Source organism: Euleptes europaea, chromosome 18 (genome assembly GCF_029931775.1).
Source record: "Euleptes europaea isolate rEulEur1 chromosome 18, rEulEur1.hap1, whole genome shotgun sequence".
Lineage (NCBI taxonomy): Eukaryota > Metazoa > Chordata > Lepidosauria > Squamata > Sphaerodactylidae > Euleptes > Euleptes europaea.
The window spans coordinates 27125111-27142854 of NC_079329.1; the positions used below are offsets into that span (position 1 = coordinate 27125111).

A 17744-nucleotide genomic window follows, 5' to 3' on the forward strand; every position below is an offset into this window, starting at 1 on the left:
CTGTCATCTGCAAACTATAAGTTGACAGTGATTTCATGGAATATTGCAGGATGGGGTGCCAAGAATACACATTGCCGTCTTCCCCCACACACACACACACACGCAGCACTTTCCCTGTACTTCAGCTGAGCATGGTTGCCACCTTCTTCGAGGTCCAGTGGACCAAGATGCCTCAGCCTCACCTAGATAAATAATCTCCTCTCATTCTGGACAATTCACCAGTTGTTTGTGGAGTTCGTTCTCAGCCCTGCTACTTAAGATCCTGATGGTGTCAGGAAGGGAAGCTGGAACCTTTTTCATCCAAGGGAGCCAGAGTGGTGTAGTGGTTAAGAGCGGTGGTCTGGAGCGGTGGAGTCTGATCTGGAGAACCGGGTTTGATTCCCCACTCCTCCACATGAGCCGCGGAGGCTAATCTGGTGAACTGGATTTGTTTCCCCACACCTACACACGAAGCCAGCTGGGTGACCTTGAGCAAGTTGCATTCTCTCAGCCTCACCTACCTCACAGGGTGTCTGTTGTAGGGAGGGGAAAGGAAGGTGATTGTAAGCTGGTTTGAGTCTCCCTTAAGTGGTAGAGAAAGTCGGCACATAAAAACCAACTCTTCTTTCTTCTTCTTCTTCTTCTTCTTCTTCTTCTTCTTCTTCTTCTTCTTCTTCTTCGCAGCTATTCAGCTGATGAGCTTTGAACTTCAAAGGGCGTAGAGTGGCTTTTTGCTTGAGATTCATATAAGACATGATTGAAATCGACACTACGTTCATGAGTCAAGGAGGAATATATAAAGGAGAATGCTTCCGTGGAGTTCTCTGGGTAACCAAACCAACACCAGTAGGAATAGAATATTGACCAGCGAAGAAATCCAGAACCCATTGTGATGTCAGCTCACAACCTCGCCTGCCTTGGCAGTTGGGTACCCAGTCCCAGTTCAGCTGTCAACAGACGGTGGGACTCTCCTCCATCAGAAAAAAGCGATAACTTCTGAAATATCAAACTGTACTATACCTATGGTTCATCTGTCAGAAAGAGTTCAGAGCGCAAAGCCTTGTAATGAAAAGAGAAAATGCTACAACACCAGGAAGGAGGGGGGGAGGAGACCCCTAAAGAGAGTATGTCCGATGAGCTAGGAGGGGCTGCAGAGGAACCTTTGATTCATACCAAGGAGGGGTTTGGGCCTCAGCCAGTGGAGAGCGAGGAGGAAACGCTGGAGCGCACCGTAAATGAGCTGAAAGACCAGGAACGAGAGGGCGAGAAGGCCCTTCAGGAAAGTCCAAAGGAGGAACTAGAAAGGGCTGTGGATGAACCTCTCCTTGGTGACTCCCAGGAAGAGATTTGGCCTCCGCCAGGGGAGAATCACAAATATCTGGAGGTCATAGTCAATGTGGTTTCCTCAGTTTACAGTCTTGACCGAGAGCCCAAAACCACCGAGGCCAGAGTCTCCTGAAGGAGAATGCTTGGAGCAGGACAGCTGCTATCTAACCGACGACGAAGACCTCCTGCCCAACTCCGGTGCCTCCTTCAGATACTTCTCCAGCTACCACACGGCCAGCCAGCTCCCCCCATTCCAGCCCGAGGGCAGCGATTCTCCGCACCGGGGCAGTGGCGAGGTCCCGGCAGTGTCAGAAGGTCAACAGGAGGCCCCGCCGGCCGTCCCCTCAATGTCCACACCGCCGCGGAGCCTGAATCGCTTCCTCGTGCACATCAGGAACGTCTTTTTTATAAAAAAATTTATTAGATTTTTTAAAAGAAAAACAAACAAATACAACAAGAAAAAATAAAAAAATTACAAAAAATAATACAAGAAATTATAAAAGGGTATTCATATACCATAATTAATACATTCATAATTACTAATTTATAATGTTAAGCAAAGATACCCTTTCCCCTCCACCCATCTAAAGAGTGACCCTTCACCCGACTTCCGCAGAAGTGTCTTAACAGTTTATTTTATCCATCAATATTATAAATCACAATTGTTAAAAAATTGATTTCTATATCTCATTAATAAAGTAAAGTCCGTTTTTGTCAACTTATCCCAATATGAGGTGCCTTAACCCATGTTTTTTTTAATTCTCCCATATCCTTTCCATGCAGAAATTCCGTTAACCTGGCCATCCTCATATACATCCATAATTTTTCTCTCCAGTCAATGACTGAAGCTTTATTTACTTGTTTCCAGACTTTGGCTATCACAATTCTTGCAGCAGCAAAACTGTATTGACAGATAATCCTATCCTGGTCAGATATATTTTTGGGTGGGATTCCCAATAAGCAAAATGATGGTTTCCATTTTACTCTACTATTAATCAAATTATTTGTTTATCAGGAACGTCTTTAAGAGGTCCACCAAAGTTGCTCTGGAACCCTCTGCCTCACCAAGGACTGAGAGGGGCCGATGGAACATCGGAAGACTCATTCAGCGATGGATCAAGAAGCATGGGAGGGGTGTGCAGCCCCACCCCTCCTGAGGGTGCCAAGGGGAACTCGGCAGGCAACGAAAGCTGCTGAACACTTTAATTATTGTTGAAATTATCATGCCCTTAATGTTTGTTTATTACAGTATTTATTTCTTTATTATTACAATATTTATTATTATGGTGTTTATATGTTAGGAAAGTATGTATTGTTCTATTTATTGTTGTTAGAATTCAGTATTTATTCTTTTCTGAATATTCTGAATAAAAGTAGCGGTTAAAAAAAAGCTTTATATACATGGAAATTAAACCCATCTTTTTAAAAATATATAAACAAAAGTATAATCTCCCGGTAATGGCAAAAATCTTGTGTTTATATTCATCAGAACACCTTTTCAATCTGAGTGGCCTTTGTGGTGAGGATAGGGTTGCCAGCTTCCAGGTGGCACCTGGAGATCTTTCACTATTACACTTGAGCGCCAGGTGACCAAGATCCGTTCCCCTGGAGAAAATGGCTGCTTTGGAGGGTGGACTCTATGGCTTTATACCCTGCTGAGACCCTGCCCCCCCAGGCTCCACCCCCAAAATCTCCAGGTATTTCCCAACCTGAGCTGGCCACCTTAGGTGAGAAATTATCATGCAATATAGCTATAGTGTGAATGTAATCAGATCAGACTGTATATAGGGTTGCCAGCTCTAGGCTGGGAAATTCCTGGAAATTTGGGGGAGGGCACCTGGGGAGGGCAGGGTTTGGGGAGGTGAGGGACCTCAGCAGGGTAGAATGCCTGTGGACCCTCCAAAGTCCACCCTCCCAAGTCCACCCTCCAAAGCTGCAATTTCCTCCTAGGGAACTGAGAACTCTCGACCCCACCTAGACGTTCCCAAGTCTATCCCCTGAAGCATCTGTGCACGTGGAGCAGCAAAATTGGTGAAATAACTTCCCCTCCCAGCATGGTATTTGTGTGGGAAGAGTGCTTGGGGGAGAGGCAAGAGCCCCCCTCCCCCTGTGGTAGGTGTCAGGCCCTTAGCCTGACACTACTGCTCCCAAGCTCCTAGCCCAAGCAGGCCAGGGTTTGGCTCAGAGTCAGGGCTCTGGTCATGTGCTCCTGGTTCCCATGCTTGTGTACAGTATCTGCATGTTACGCCTATCCTGTTTACATTCACCCCAGCTGCATAGATGTGTTATGTCTATACCTATCCTGAGAAAGCTTATCATGTATTGTAGTTGCCTGCGCACTTTGCCCTATCCATCTCCAAAGTCTGAACTGTATTTTAACCCTGTACCCTTGCCCTGCTTCCTCATTAGTAGCCTTCTATGCCCAAAGGCAGCCAGCTTCTGACTTTGTCCAATTCTGCTCCTAATAAAGTCTAAACTGCTTCAGAGCCTTGCCTGATGAGTTTTGCTTGCAGGATTGCCCGGTCCCTCTTTGCCACTGGCAGGAGGTTTTTGAGGTGGAGCCTGAGGAAGGGAGGGTTTGGGGAGGGACTTCAATGCCATAGAGTCCAATTGCCAAAGCAGCCATTTTCTCCAGCTGGAGATCAGTTGTAATAGCGGGAGACCTCCAGCTAGTACCAGGAGGTTGGCAACCCTACCCTGTGGCACTGTTCTGTGTAGGGTTGCCAACTTCCAGGTGAGGCTGGAGATCTGGGTTTGCAACTGATTTCCAGGTGACAGATCAGTTCACCTGGAGAGAATGGCCACGTTGGCAATTGGACTCTATGGCATTATACCTCATTGTTGTCTCTCCCTTCCCCAAACCCCACCCTCCCCAGGCTTCACCCCCCCCCGATCTCCAGGTATTTCCCATCCCAGAGCTGGCAACCCTAATTCGTTGCCTGTTTGGGCTCTCCTTTTTTAAAAGAGGCAGTTCCTAGCAGCTGCTGTGTGACTGCAGGGAACCTGGGAGAACAAGTGTAAACAGATTAAAAAACATTACGTGTAGTTTGGCAGTGAGCACCGCTTGGTAACCAAACAGGGAAGCATTTTTAAATCTGAATCGAGCCAGACTATGGCATGTTTAAAAGCAAATAAAATTGTGCACGGAGCTATTTACAAGGCCAGGTTAGAGGTTCACTGGGCGTGACCTCATATGGAAGAATTTTATTACATCATAAGAAAGGGCGTTCCGGAATTAAGAGTAAGAGCCCGATAGATCTCGTAGGAGACGAGTTCTGACCCAGGCTGGTGTGTTGTAGCCTTGACTTAAAGGTGTCCTTGGCAACTGCATGAAAGAGAGAAATTCAACAGCGGCGATGCGGTTATTTCAACGCTGAAAATGTCATTGATAGAAGCAAGGTACACAGATTAATTTCTGCTCCTCGCGCATCTGTTAGGAGCCTTGCTGCGGATGGTGGCGATCCATGAAGAGTTAATTGAGAGCATGGGTTTAAAGCTTCTGGATTAAGGGGCTGGAGTGCCTCTGAGCTTGTGCAAAGTGCATTGGTCTCATCGCTGAATATCCCACCGAGTACCCTTCAGCTTAAGGGACTGCCGGAGAGAAGGATTTCCTAGAGGTTACTTCTAGAATGAGTTGAAAAGAAGAATTGGTTTTTATATGCTGACTTTCTCTACCACTTAAGGGAGACTCAAACCAGCTTACAATCACCTTCCCTTCCCCTCCCTACAGTAGACACCCTGTGAGGTAGATGCGGCCGAGAGAATGTGACTAGCCCAAGTCACCCAGCTGGCTTCATGTGGAGGAGTGGGGAATCAAACCCGGTTCTCCAGATTCCACTGCTCCAAACCACTACACCACGCTGGCAAAGAGGATTTCTGAACATGCCTGGTGCTTTATTAATTTACATTTTTATCTTCCTGTTCATCCAAGGAGCTCAGGGCAGTGAGGTAGTTTAGGCTGAGAGTGTCACCCAGGAAGATTACAGGACAGAGTGGGGATTTGAACCTGAGTCTTCCAGATCCTAGTCCCAGCAGGTTGGACTAGATGGCCTGTATGGCCAATTCCAACTCTTATTATTCTAATCGGCAATTACCACGTAGAGGGTATGTAGGGGAAGGGCACCCAGGCTGCAAAGAAATGCTTCAACCCAAAGACCTCTAATTCTGTGGCGCGAATACTGAATAACATAATTTTTTCTCCTTTTTGTGGCCTGATAGGTTTGCTCCTTTTCCAGAGACCCATCACAGACTTCCATGCTGTGGGAAGCTACACCAGTGTCCCTTCCGCCTGCCTTGTAGCTATGAAGGTACAGAGCCTCTCCCAGGAGAAAAGAAGCATCTAGTGGTATAGAGGCCAAGAGGTCTGTTAAATTCTAATGTGAAGAGATCAATTCCCAAGGAGGAGCCCTGTTAGGCTGCTGTAGCAAAATTAAACCAAAGTCCAGTATTCCAGCATAAACCTTCATGATAGGGTTTCCAACCTCCAGGTAGTTAGTATGGAGTCGGCTAGTTAATTTCAAGTCAATCACAGACACAAAGTAATCCAGAACTTGACAATTTATCACATAGGTGCAAAAGTGCAAATGTGCAGTGAAAGACTTACAACATACAATTCTATATACAATCCTATGTTCTCAATCCTATAAGGTAATCTCCACAATTTTCTCTTGAGTAATCTTCACAAAGGTAACTGGAGAGCAAAATTCAAAAAGTCCCGTGAGGGTAAGGTTTCAATAGTATTTCTAGAAGAATGAAGAGGGGGACGATCGTTTCAGTGCTTCTTCAGCCCCTTTTCAGTTTAATTCAATTGTATATGTTCACAACTTATCTCCATTTTTCCATTCAGGATAAGGCTGCAGCCACGTACTGTATATATTTTTTCAAAGTTCCCACTCAGGGTATATCATTTCACATATGTGGTTGCTCAGATGCTGTTATCTGTTCCCAAAGGGATACAAAGTGCTACTAGGTTGCCAGCTTCAGGTTGGGAAATACCTGGACATTTTGGGGGCGGAGTCTGAGGAGGGCAGGGTTTGGGAAGGGGAGGGACTTCAATGCCATAGAATCCAATTGCCAAAGCGTCTCCAGGTGAATTGATCTCTATGGGCTGGAGGTCAGTTATAATAGCAGGAGATCTCCTGCTAGTCCCCGGCGGTCGGCCACCCTAACCAGATGCAAAGATGAAATCATGATCCTGACACTGGGTGAAAAGGCAGGGACTTTCGGCAGCGGCCAAAGCGCCACCAGGCTCCGTTGTGTAACGTTTTGGAGAAGTACGTTTTGGAGACGGTCCTCTACTTAAAGACAGATGGATTCACATTCTAGCTGTATCTGAAGAAGTGAGCTGTGGCTCACGAAAGCTCACACCCTACCAGAAAATATTTTTGTTAGTCTTTAAGGTGCTACTGGACTCTTGCCCTTTTCTACTACTGCAGACAGACATCGTATTTCCTATTACTAGGTATGGGCATGAAAGCTGGGCAGTGAAGAAAGCTGATAGGAAGAAAATAGATTCCTTTGAAATGTGGTGTTGGAGGAGAGTGTTACGGATTCCATGGACTGCCAAAAAAACAAATCAGTGGGTTATAGATCAAATCAAGCCTGAACTGACCCTAGAAACGAAAATGACTTAACTGAGGCTGTTGTATTTTGGTCATGTCATGAGACGACAAGAGTCACTGGAAAAGACAAGAGTCCAGTAGCACCTTAAAGACTAACAAAAATATTTTCTGGCAGGGTGTGAGCTTTCGTGAGCCACAGCTCACTTCTTCAGATACAGCTAAAATGTGAATCCATCTGTCTTTAAGTAGAGGAGAGTGAATTCAGACAAGCATTAGTATGTAAATGTTAACAGTATGTAAATGTGAATAGCAGGCGTGATGGGATTAGGTGTGGTATGCAGAAGAGTCTGTGATGTCAAGGGGAGAGATGGGTGTGGAAAAGACAGTCATGCTAGGAAAAACGGAGGGCAGCAGGAAAAGAAGAAGACCCAACAAGAGATGGATTGACTCAATAAAGGAAGCCACAGCCTTCAATTTGCAAGATCTGAGCAAGGCTGTCAAAGATAGGACATTTTGGAGGACTTTCATTCATAGGGTCGCCATGAGTCGGAAGCGACTTGACGGCACTTAACACACACACACACACAGACTAACACGGCTACACACTGTGGTTTGTCGTCCGAGAGGGCGTAGCTTATGATGTGGTAAACGTGGGTTCGGGGGGGAGAGAGACCCGAAACGTTATTTCAAGAAAAAAGTTTATTTGCAGCTGCTGACTCAGAGGCCCTAATGGGCAGAAATCTCTGAGTCCCGATTGTACTGAGGCAGAGACATTTATCCAAATTCAAGTTATGACGGGATATCAACATTCTGTACATATCTGATTGTATTACAGACAAAGAGGCGGAGCAGTACAGTTCTATCCAGTTTCTCCTATCTTTGGTTCTTGTGGGTTATCCGGGCTGTGTGACCGTGGTCTTGGTATTTTCTTTCCTGACGTTTCGCCAGCAGCCGTGGCAGGCATCTTCAGAGGAGTAACACTGAAGGACAGTGTCTCTCCTTCAGTGTTACTCCTCTGAAGACGCCTGCCACGGCTGCTGGCGAAACGTCAGGAAAGAAAATACCAAGACCACGGTCACACAGCCCGGATAACCCACAAGAACCGATGAACTCTGACCCTGAAAGCCTTCGACAATAGAGTATTTTTTGATTAAGTGCGATGGGTAGTTTAGTTATATTAGCGCTGTTTTAGTTTTTTATATATATATAATTTTGATCATCTATTTGATTTGTTCAAAGTAATTATATATCTAGGTTTTTTTCCCTTTTTCCTTTTATTGTAAGAATAAATGTTTCTAATTTAAAAAAGAAATTAAGTAAAGAAAAAAGGAAGTCGGGGAATGGTGCTCCTCTAGTCCCTGACCGAGAAAGCCTTCGACAATATCTCCTACCTTGTTTATAGTTCACTCTGACACTCCATTTCATCCAGGGAAGGTTTTGCATTGGATCTGCCACTCTTTAGATGCACTTCCCCCCCATCCATATTCTCAAACCTCAACAATAAGCCGCCATGCAGAGTTTTGAGAATTCGGATGGGGAAAACGTGCATCCATAGAGTGACAAATCCAATGCAAAACCTTCCGTGAATAAATGGCCCATCCCACTACCTTAAAGCACACAGAGAGCAAGCCGGGATCTAGGGAGACATGCCTTCCCTCCAGCTTCCCCAGCAGTCTGGATGCCAATTATTCCCGGGAGATCTTTTGGGCCACTGTTGGCGAGCAGATGTTTCCCCGCTCCTCTTGCCCCACTCGGCCCCGCCTCCTCCGCCGGGCCACGCCCCGGCCCCCTTGTAAGGGTAACCTTTCCTTTTATCCCTTAGCAGCTCCTTGATCCATTGATCTTGAGCAGCATATACCTAGTGTTGGAGGGATAGAAGGACTGAAACAAATCTTGCCACTGACAATGTAGCCTTGACCTAATGCCTTTTTACTAAGTGACAGGGACCCCAAGGCTACATTGTCAGTGGCAAGATTTGTTTCAGTCCTTATATCCCTCCAACACTAGATAGATGCTGCTCAAGATCAATGGATCAAAGAGCTTCTAAGGGATATTGGTTCTTGTAGGTTATCCGGGCTGTGTAACCGTGGTCTTGGAATTTTCTTTCCTGACGTTTCGCCAGCAACTGTGGCAGGCATCTTCAGAGGAGTAACACTGAAGGACAGTGTCTCTCAGTGTCAAGGGTGTAGGAAGAGTAATATATATATTACTATATATATGACTATATACTATACTATATATATACTATACTATACTATATATATATGACTATATATTACTCTTCCTACACCCTTGACACTGAGAGACACTGTCCTTCAGTGTTACTCCTCTGAAGATGCCTGCCACAGTTGCTGGCGAAACGTCAGGAAAGAAAATTCCAAGACCACGGTTACACAGCCCGGATAACCTACAAGAACCAATGAACTCTGACCGTGAAAGCCTTCGACAATATATTCTAAGGGATACACTGTCAGTGGCCAGATTTGTTTCAGTTCTTCTATCCCTCCAACGCTAGGTATATGCTGCTCAAGATCAATGGATCAAGGCGCTTCTAAGGGATAAAAGGAAAGGGTACCCTCACAAGGGGGCCGGGGCGTGGCCCGGCGGAGGAGGCGGGGCCGAGTGGGGCAAGAGGAGCGGGGCCACATCTGCTCGCCTCCTCGCTGGGGAGGAACAGCTGGGGCGAAGGGAGGCGGAGCGCCGCGCGGTCACATTGGCGAGCGCATCAGCGGCGGAAAGGGAGGTCGGGGGGCGTGCGCAGCCGCGGCTCGGGCGGGCCCCTAAGCCAGCCTGCCTGCCGGGGTGGAAGGAGGAAGCCCCCCGCCTCGGGCAGCCGGCCTGGACCCGGGGCCGGCCTCCCCGTCCGGGCCCTGGGCTCCTGCTCCTCCATGCAATGCGCCGCCTCCCTTAGCGCGATGCAGCGAGGAGGAGGAGGAGGAGGAGGAGGAGGAGCGGCGGCGGCGGCGGCGGCGGCGGCCGAGCCTGGAGGAGGAGGCGGCGAGGCGGTTGCAGCGGCGGCGGCCTCGTACCGGGTGCTGAGCCGCCTGCTGGGCTACGGCGGGGCCGAGCCGGTGGGCTTGGCGCTGGGGGGAGCCGTCGTGGAGGGCGCGGCGGCGGGGGGCGGCGGGCTGCGGGGGTCGCAGCTGCTGGTCTTCGAGGCCGGGGAGCCGCCGGCGGGGGCGGCCGCGCCGCCGCCCCCGCGGCCGCCGTCGGAGCTGCTGTGCGCCCGGCACCGCTGCGCGCTCCTGGACGCCGCCCCGAAAGGCGAGCCGCGGTGCTGGGGCGGGGCGGCCGGCGGGCTCCTGTTCCCCCCCGGGGCCGGCCTGGAGCTGCAGCTGGCCGCCTTGGGGCTGCGCCGGGCCGCCCCGACGGCGCCGGGAGGGGCGGGCAAGCCGGGCGGGCCGGGACTGCCGGCCCCGCCGCCCGCCGGGGAGGAGACCAGCGACGCCCTGCTGGTGCTGGAAGCCCTGGGCCCCGACGGGGAGGACGAAGAGGAGGAGGAGGAGGAGGAGGCGGCGGCCGGGCAGGGCGATGCCTCCGGCCCAGGCGGCGCGGGGGGCGGCCGTTGCCCGCCGCCCGCTCCGGCCCCCCCTCCGCCGCCCCCGGCCGCCCCCTCCAGGAAAGGCTCCTTCAAGGGCCGCCTGAGCCGCCTGTTCCGCACCAAGAGCTGCAGCGGGCCGCCCTGCAGCGCCGCCGCCGCCGCCGCCTCGGGCGCGCGTCGGGCCGGCGGCAGGGAGCGCCCGCCCGCCTCCGCGACCCCCGCCGGCGCCGCCCCGGGCACGGCCGGCAGCCTCCCCGACGTGTCCCAGCCTGGGGGTCGAGAGCAAGACTCGGGCAGGTAAGGGGGGTCCCCCGCAGTGGGTGGCCGTGTTAGTCTGTCTGCAGTAGTAGAAAAGGGCGAGGGTCCGGTAGCACCTTCAAGACCAACAAGGATATTTGCTGGCAGGGTGTGAGCTTTCGTGAGCCACAGCTCGCTTCTTCAGATACAGCTAGAATGTGACTCCATCTGTCTTTTAAGTAGAGGACCTTCTCCGAAACACAGTGGGTAGCCGTGTTAGTCTGATGCAGTAGTAGAAAAGGGCAAGGGTCTGGTAGCACCTTCAAGACCAACAAGAATATTTGCTGGCAGGGTGTGAGCTTTCGGGAGCCGCAGCTCGCTTCTTCGGATACAGCTAGAATGTGAATCCATCTGTCTTTTAAGTAGAGGACCTTCTCCAAAACACAGTGGGTGGCCGTGTTAGTCTGTCTGCAGTAGTAGAAAAGGGCGAGGGTCCGGTAGCACCTTCAAGACTAGCAAAAATATTTTCTAGCAGGGTGTGAGCTTTCGTGAGCCACAGCTCACTTCTTCGGATACAGCTAGAATGTGAACCCATCTGTCTTTTAAGTAGAGGACCTTCTCCAAAACGTACTTCTCCAAAACACCGTGGGTAGCCGTGTTAGTCTGATGCAGTAGTAGAAAAGGGCGAGGGTCCGGTAGCACCTTCAAGACCAACAAGAGTATTTGCTGGCAGGGTGTGAGCTTTCGTGAGCCGCAGCTTGCTTCCTCAGGTACAGCTAGAATGTGAATCCATCTGTCTTTTAAGTAGAGGACCTTCTCCAAAACGTACTTCTCCGAAACTCAGTGGGTAGCCGTGTTAGTCTGTCTGCAGTAGTAGAAAAGGGCAAGGGTCCGGTAGCACCTTCAAGACCAACAAGAATATTTTCTGGCAGGGTGTGAGCTTTCATGAGCCGCAGCTCGCTTCTTCAGATACAGCTAGAATGTGAATCCATCTGTCTTTAAGTAGAGGAGAGTGAATTCAGACAAGCATTAGTATGTAAATGTTAACAGTGTGTACATGTGAATAGCAGGCGTGATGGGATTAGGCGTGGTATGCAGAAGGGTCTGTGATGTCCAGGGGAGGGATGGGTGTGGAGAAATCAGCATTGGTAATGAGCCATGAATGCAAGGTCTTTATTCAGCCCAGGTAAATGCATTGTCTTTAGTTTGAATATCAACTCTAATTCAGCAGTTTCTCTTTCCAATCTCCCTTTGAAATTCCTTTGTACAGATGGATTCACATTCTAGCTGTATCTGAAGAAGTGAGCTGTGGCTCACGAAAGCTCATACCCAGCCAGAAAATATTTTTGTTAGTCTTTAAGGTGATACTGGACTCTTGCTCTTTTCTACTAGGTAAGGGGGGGAAAGAGGGTTCTGTCGGAGAAACCTGGTGGGGGACTTGGAGTGTGGCGATCCTTTGAGGGCTGGGTGGGAAGAGGGCGAGGAGTGAATTCTCTGGTGGGGTCTGAGAGCCTGCGCAAGAAGGCCTGTGGTGCTTTGGGGAGGGAAGATGGGCCTGGATTTGCCAGGGCACGTGCTCAAAGCCAGGGGACCAAATATGATTTGCACTGAACCCTTCTGGCTTCCAAGCTTTTTTGATATGGGGAGGGGCTGTGGCTCAGGGGTAGAGCCTCTGCTTGGCGTGCAGAAGGTCCCAGGTTCAATCCCCGGCATCTCCAGTTAAAGGGACTAGGCAAGTAGGTGATGTGAAAGACCTCTGCCTGAGACCCTGGAGAGCCGCTGCCGGTCTGAGCAGACAATACTGACTCTGATGGACCAAGGGTCTGATGCAGTGTAAGGCAGCTTCATGTGTTCACCCACTTTCTGTATCCTTCCTAATTCAAGCTTTTTTGCCCTCAATGCCTCCAAGCTCTGTACTTCAGCAGCAGAAGACGTTGATCTCTGTCGACTTCCCAAAGTAGGTAGCTTGATCCCTAGCAAAACCCCAGAACAATAGCCGATTAGTACCTCTTATTACAACCTACCCAAATAACATATGGGTGAACCCAGCCTGCTGTGTCATTCGGTCTTGCCCAATTCTCTTTACTACAGCACCCATCCCACACGGCCTTTGTACGGTACAAGTTTCATGATCCTCCAGTGTAGCCTATCTTAGAATGATAGAATCATAGAGTTGGACCACCAGGGTCATCTAGTCCAACCCCCGCACAATGCAGGAAATTCACAACTACCTCCCCCATACAAACCCAGCGACCCCTACTCCATGCCCAGAATATGGCCAAGGTGCCCTCCCTCTCTTGGGTAAATCAAAGGGGGGGACTCTTCCTTTCTCTTTCACTGGCAGAAAAGCTCATCTTGTGAGCTGTCAGATTCCCTGGAAGAGTTCTGAAGAACACGAAAGCTTGCACAGTTGTGGTGTTTGGGGTGGCTTTAATGAGAAGTGTGACATTTGGATACTGATGTGTTATTTCATGCAGTGGAGGTGTGGGAATCTCTGGCCCTGCTAGAAGGCTGGAAAGGGAACAGCGGACCTAACCCAATCTGTGAAAGGTGACTGACAATGTGATCCTAAGCATGTTTACTCAGATGTAAGCCCTGTTGACTTATGCCTGAGTCAGCATTCTTAGGATTGCAACCTCAGTCTTCTAGGATCCTGACGGGTTTCTGTATTAGGGGTTTGAAGAATCTGGTGTTGAATGCATGGTGGGTTAGTTAGAAGCTAAAGGCTTCTCTGGGAAGGGTTAGGATGTCGAATGTCAGCAGGTGGATTCTTTGGTGCTAGAGGCCTCCACTGTTGTGACTGGAAGGTGAATTCCACATACATGCTGATGCCACTTCATCTGATCCGGTTCAGGTTTTCTTAGCTTCTCTGGTGTCTATGGGTCTCTCTCAGATTGTGACAGGCCCTACAAATAACAAAAGGTATAGTTTTTTACAATGACTGTGGGGCAAAGTCTGGTTTGGGGATGGGTCCCTGTGCCATGGTCCAGCCACTGCTTCCTCAGGGCATGGGTGGATGTGATACCGACGCTCTATAGGAGTGAGAGGACAGTTAAAATGGTCCAATGGATGGAGTCTAGTGGTTCCCAGTGTGCCAGAATGTTCAGATGCCAGTCGACAGCACTGTTGAGATTAGGCTGTGGAAACCTCGAATGAGATGTTCCTGGAAGCTTTTGACAAGGTTTTGTCTCCCCATGATCCGTTCCCCTCAAGGTGGAATCCGGCGCCTTGGTTTGCTCTGCAGCTGAGTGATTTGAAGGGGGCTGTGAGATGTAGGAACATAAGAAAAGCCATGCTGGATCAGACCAAGGCCCATCAGGTCCAGCAGTCTGTTCGCACAGTGGCCAACCAGGTGCCTCTAGGAAGCCCCCAAACAAGACAACTGCAGCAGCACCATCCTGCCTGTGTTCCACAGCACCTAAGATAATAGGCATGCCCCTCTGATCCTGGAGACAATAGGTGTGCATCATGACTAGTATCCATTTTTACTAATAGCCATGAATAGCTCTCTCCTCCATGAACATGTCCACTCCCCTCTTAAAGCCTTCCAAGTTGCCAGCCATCACCACATCCTGGGGCAGGGAGTTCCACAATTTAACTATGTGTTGTGTGAAGAAATATTTCCTTTTATCTGTTTTGAATCTCTTACCCTCCAGCTTCAGCAGATGACCATGCGTCCTAGTATGATGAGAGAGGGAGAAAAGCTTCTCCCTGGTCCACGCTTCCCATACCATGCTTAATTTTATAGGCCTCTATCATGTCTCCCCTTAACCACCTTCTTTCCAAGCTAAACCACCCTAGAACAGTGTTGGCGGAAAATTCAAACTGAGTCTGACGCAGCGCGCTTGCTATGGAATTCATGGGAAGACCTTTGAAACGGTGGTGGCGGCAGCAAAGAAACCCTACCGTTTCGGCACCCTACTGTGACAGCAGCAAAGAAACGCTGCTGCCATTGCATCAGCTAGCTCGTTCCCAGCAAAATTGTTTAAAGCATTTAAGCACTTCTTGACTCTAAAGTCTGAGTCTTCAAATTCCCAGGAACTGATGATTAGTTGTGATGCTTTTGTGAAGTTTTTTGCTGTGAAAAATCTCCCAAATATGGTCTGATTTGGATGCTGGCTGTAATGCAGGTGAGACACTAGGAATCCCCAGTACAATGTCCGGGCCATTCATGGATAACTTTGATCTGGGTGCCAGGATGGATGCCAACAGGATCTGTGAAGGCCACTACCTATGCTTTAGATCCTTGCCCGTCCTGGTTCCTGAAATCATGTAAAGATCACAGCTGTGGGTCCCTGTTATAAATCAATCACTGAGTCCGGTCACCTTTATTGGAACTGTATAACAGGCAGGTGGGTGGGCTACTTAAAAAATCATCCCTAGAGGAGAATGGCTTGTCCAGTTTTCCCCTGGTCTCTAATTTTCCTTTCCTGGGCAAGCTGGTGCAATGGCTAAGAGCAGTGGTTTGCAGCGGTGGAGTCTGATCTGGAGAACTGGGTTTGATGCCCCTCTCCTCCACATGAGCGGCGGAGGCTAATCTGGTGAACTGGATTTGTTTCCCCACTCCTACGCACAAAGCCAGCTGGGTGACCTTGGGCTAGTCACTCTCAGCCTCACCTACCTCACAGGGTGTCTGTTGAGGGGAAGGGAAAGCGATTGTAAGCCTGTTTGAGTCTCCCTTAAGTGGTAGAGAAAGTTGGCATATAAAAACCAAATCTTTTTCTTCATAGCCCCTTTCAGTCTCGTTTCAGGCTGGGCTACAGGAGAAAGATGACACTGGTGGTCTTAGTAGATTTCCTGCTTGAATGTAGGCAAGAGCTGTGTTTCTCTATTGTTCTGGCTAGATTTGTCAGAAGCCTTTGATTCTGTGGGCCATGCCATCTTGTCGAGATGTTTGGAGGTAGAAGTAGGGGTTGAGTTGTGTGCTTTGGATTGGTTTAAATCATTCCTTAAGGGCAGGAGCCAGGGGGTTGCCATTGAACTCTAGTTGTTATCGATGTGTACGCTACTTTGTGGGGTTCCTCTAGGCTCAGTCCTGTGTCTGATCTATTCAGTCTCTAAGCTAAAGCCCTTAGGAGAAAACATTCATAGTTTTGGGGTAGGTTGTCATCAATATGCTAACAACACCCAGTTCTTTATGTCTTTATCCACACCGCCTGGTGACGTAGTAAAGGTTCTGAACCAGTGCCTATCGGCTGAAATTAAATGGCTAAGGGTACACAAGATGAACTGACCCTAGAAGCTAAAATGACTAAACTGAGGCTATCATATTTTGGTCACATTATGAGAAGGCAAGAGTCACTGGAGAAAACAATCATGATAGGAAAAGTTGAGGGCAGCATGAAAAGAAGAAGACCCAACAAGAGATGGATGGACTCTATAAAGGAAGCCACAGCCCTTAATTTTCAAGATCTGAGCAAGGCTGTCAAAGATAGGACATTTTAGAGGACTGATTCATAGGGTCACTATGAGTCTGAAGCGACTTGACGGCACTTAACACACACACACAAGATGAAACTGAATCTTGACTAGACGGAGGCCGTTCTGGTTGGGAAGACTGAGATCTCGTAGGTCGCCACTTCCCACTTTTGATGGGGCCCAGCTGACACTCACTGATTTGGTTATTGCTGGAGAAACAGGCCATTGCAAAAAAAGGCATTTTTTTCCCCTTAGCTCGGAAGGTGATCCCCCACCCTGATTTGGCTGATCTGGCCATGTGGATCTGTGCTATAGTTATCCCAAGGCTACACTGTTGTAGGGCGCTCTGCCTGGGTCTGCCCTTAAAGACAATTCAGAAACTGTAGTTGGTGCAGAACACTGCGACCAGGCTCCTGTCAGGTACGAAGCAGCAGCAGAAGAGTTGGTTTTTATATGCCGACTTTCTCTACCACTTAAGGAAGACTCAAACTGGCTTACAATCACCTTCCCTTCCCCAAACAGACACCCTGTGAGGTAGGTGGGGCAGAGAGAGCTCTAAGAGAGCTGGGACTAGCCCAAGGTCACCCAGCTGGCTTCATGTGTAGGAGCAGGGAAACAACTCCAGTTCATCAGATTAGCGTCCGCCACTCATGTGGAGGAGTGGGGAATCAAACCCGGTTCTCCAGATTAGAGTTCACTGCTCCAGACTACCGCTGTTAACCACACTGCAAGCCATTCTTCTTGCATCACACCCATTCTGCAGACAGTCCATAGGTTACTGAGGTTCAGTTCAAGATTCTGGTTGTTTCCAACATAGCCCATAAGGGCCTTTGGCCCACATACCTGTAGGGACATCTCTCCTGTTATACCCTGCTTCAGCATTGCTTGTTAGAGCAAAGCCATCTGAAGGTACCAGCCTGCAAATGGGTAGGATTGGCAACAGCCCTGTCACACACATTCTCTAGGGTGGCTCCCCCCCCACTCCTATAATTTGGCAGTATATGCAAAATAGAAATGCATTTGTACAAAGGGATTAGGATGGTAGTATAATGGAACAGAAAGCCGATAGGAAGAAAGTAAGGGGGAGACATGATAGAGGTCTATAAAATTATGCATGGTTTGGAGGGAGTGGACAGGAAGAAGTTTTTCTCCCTCTCCCATAATACTAGAACGCGGGGGTCATCTGTTGAAGCTGGAGGGTGACAGATTCAAAACAGATAAAAGGAAGTATTTTTTCACACAACACATAGTTAAATTGTGGAACTCCCTGCCCAGGATGTGGTGATGGCTGCCAACTTGGAAGGCTTTAAGAGGGGAGTGGACATATTCATGGAGGAAAGGGGTATTCATGGCTATTAGTTAAAATGGATACTAGTCATGCTGCATGCCTATTCTCTCTAGTATCAGAGGAGCATGCTGAATATATTAGGAGCTGTGGAACACAGGCAGGATGGGGCTGCTGCAGTCGTCTTGTTTGTGGCTTCCTAGAGGCACCTGGTTGGCCACTGTGTGAACAGACTGCTGGACTTGATGGACCGTTCTTATGTTCTTAAGGAGATTCCTTTGAAATCTGGTGTTGGGAGGAGCGTTATAGATACCGTAGACCGGCAAAAAACCCCAAATAAGTGGGTTCTAGATCAAGTCAAGCCTGAACTGTTCCTAGAAGCTAAAATGACTAGATT

The 17744-nt window shown here is 49.0% G+C and overlaps 1 protein-coding gene across 1 annotated transcript in view; it reads left to right on the forward strand.

Moving 5' to 3' along the window:
• Positions 1 to 1105: 1105 nt before the first annotated feature.
• The window catches only part of SOCS7 (suppressor of cytokine signaling 7), a 40559-nt gene continuing 23920 nt past the window's right edge, over positions 1106 to 17744 (forward strand). Inside the window, exons 1-3 of the mRNA XM_056864633.1 lie at positions 1106 to 1307; positions 1396 to 1620; positions 9879 to 10704. Coding sequence (XP_056720611.1) covers positions 1106 to 1307; positions 1396 to 1620; positions 9879 to 10704 — 1253 coding nt within the window. The remainder of the gene's footprint in view (positions 1308 to 1395; positions 1621 to 9878; positions 10705 to 17744) is intronic.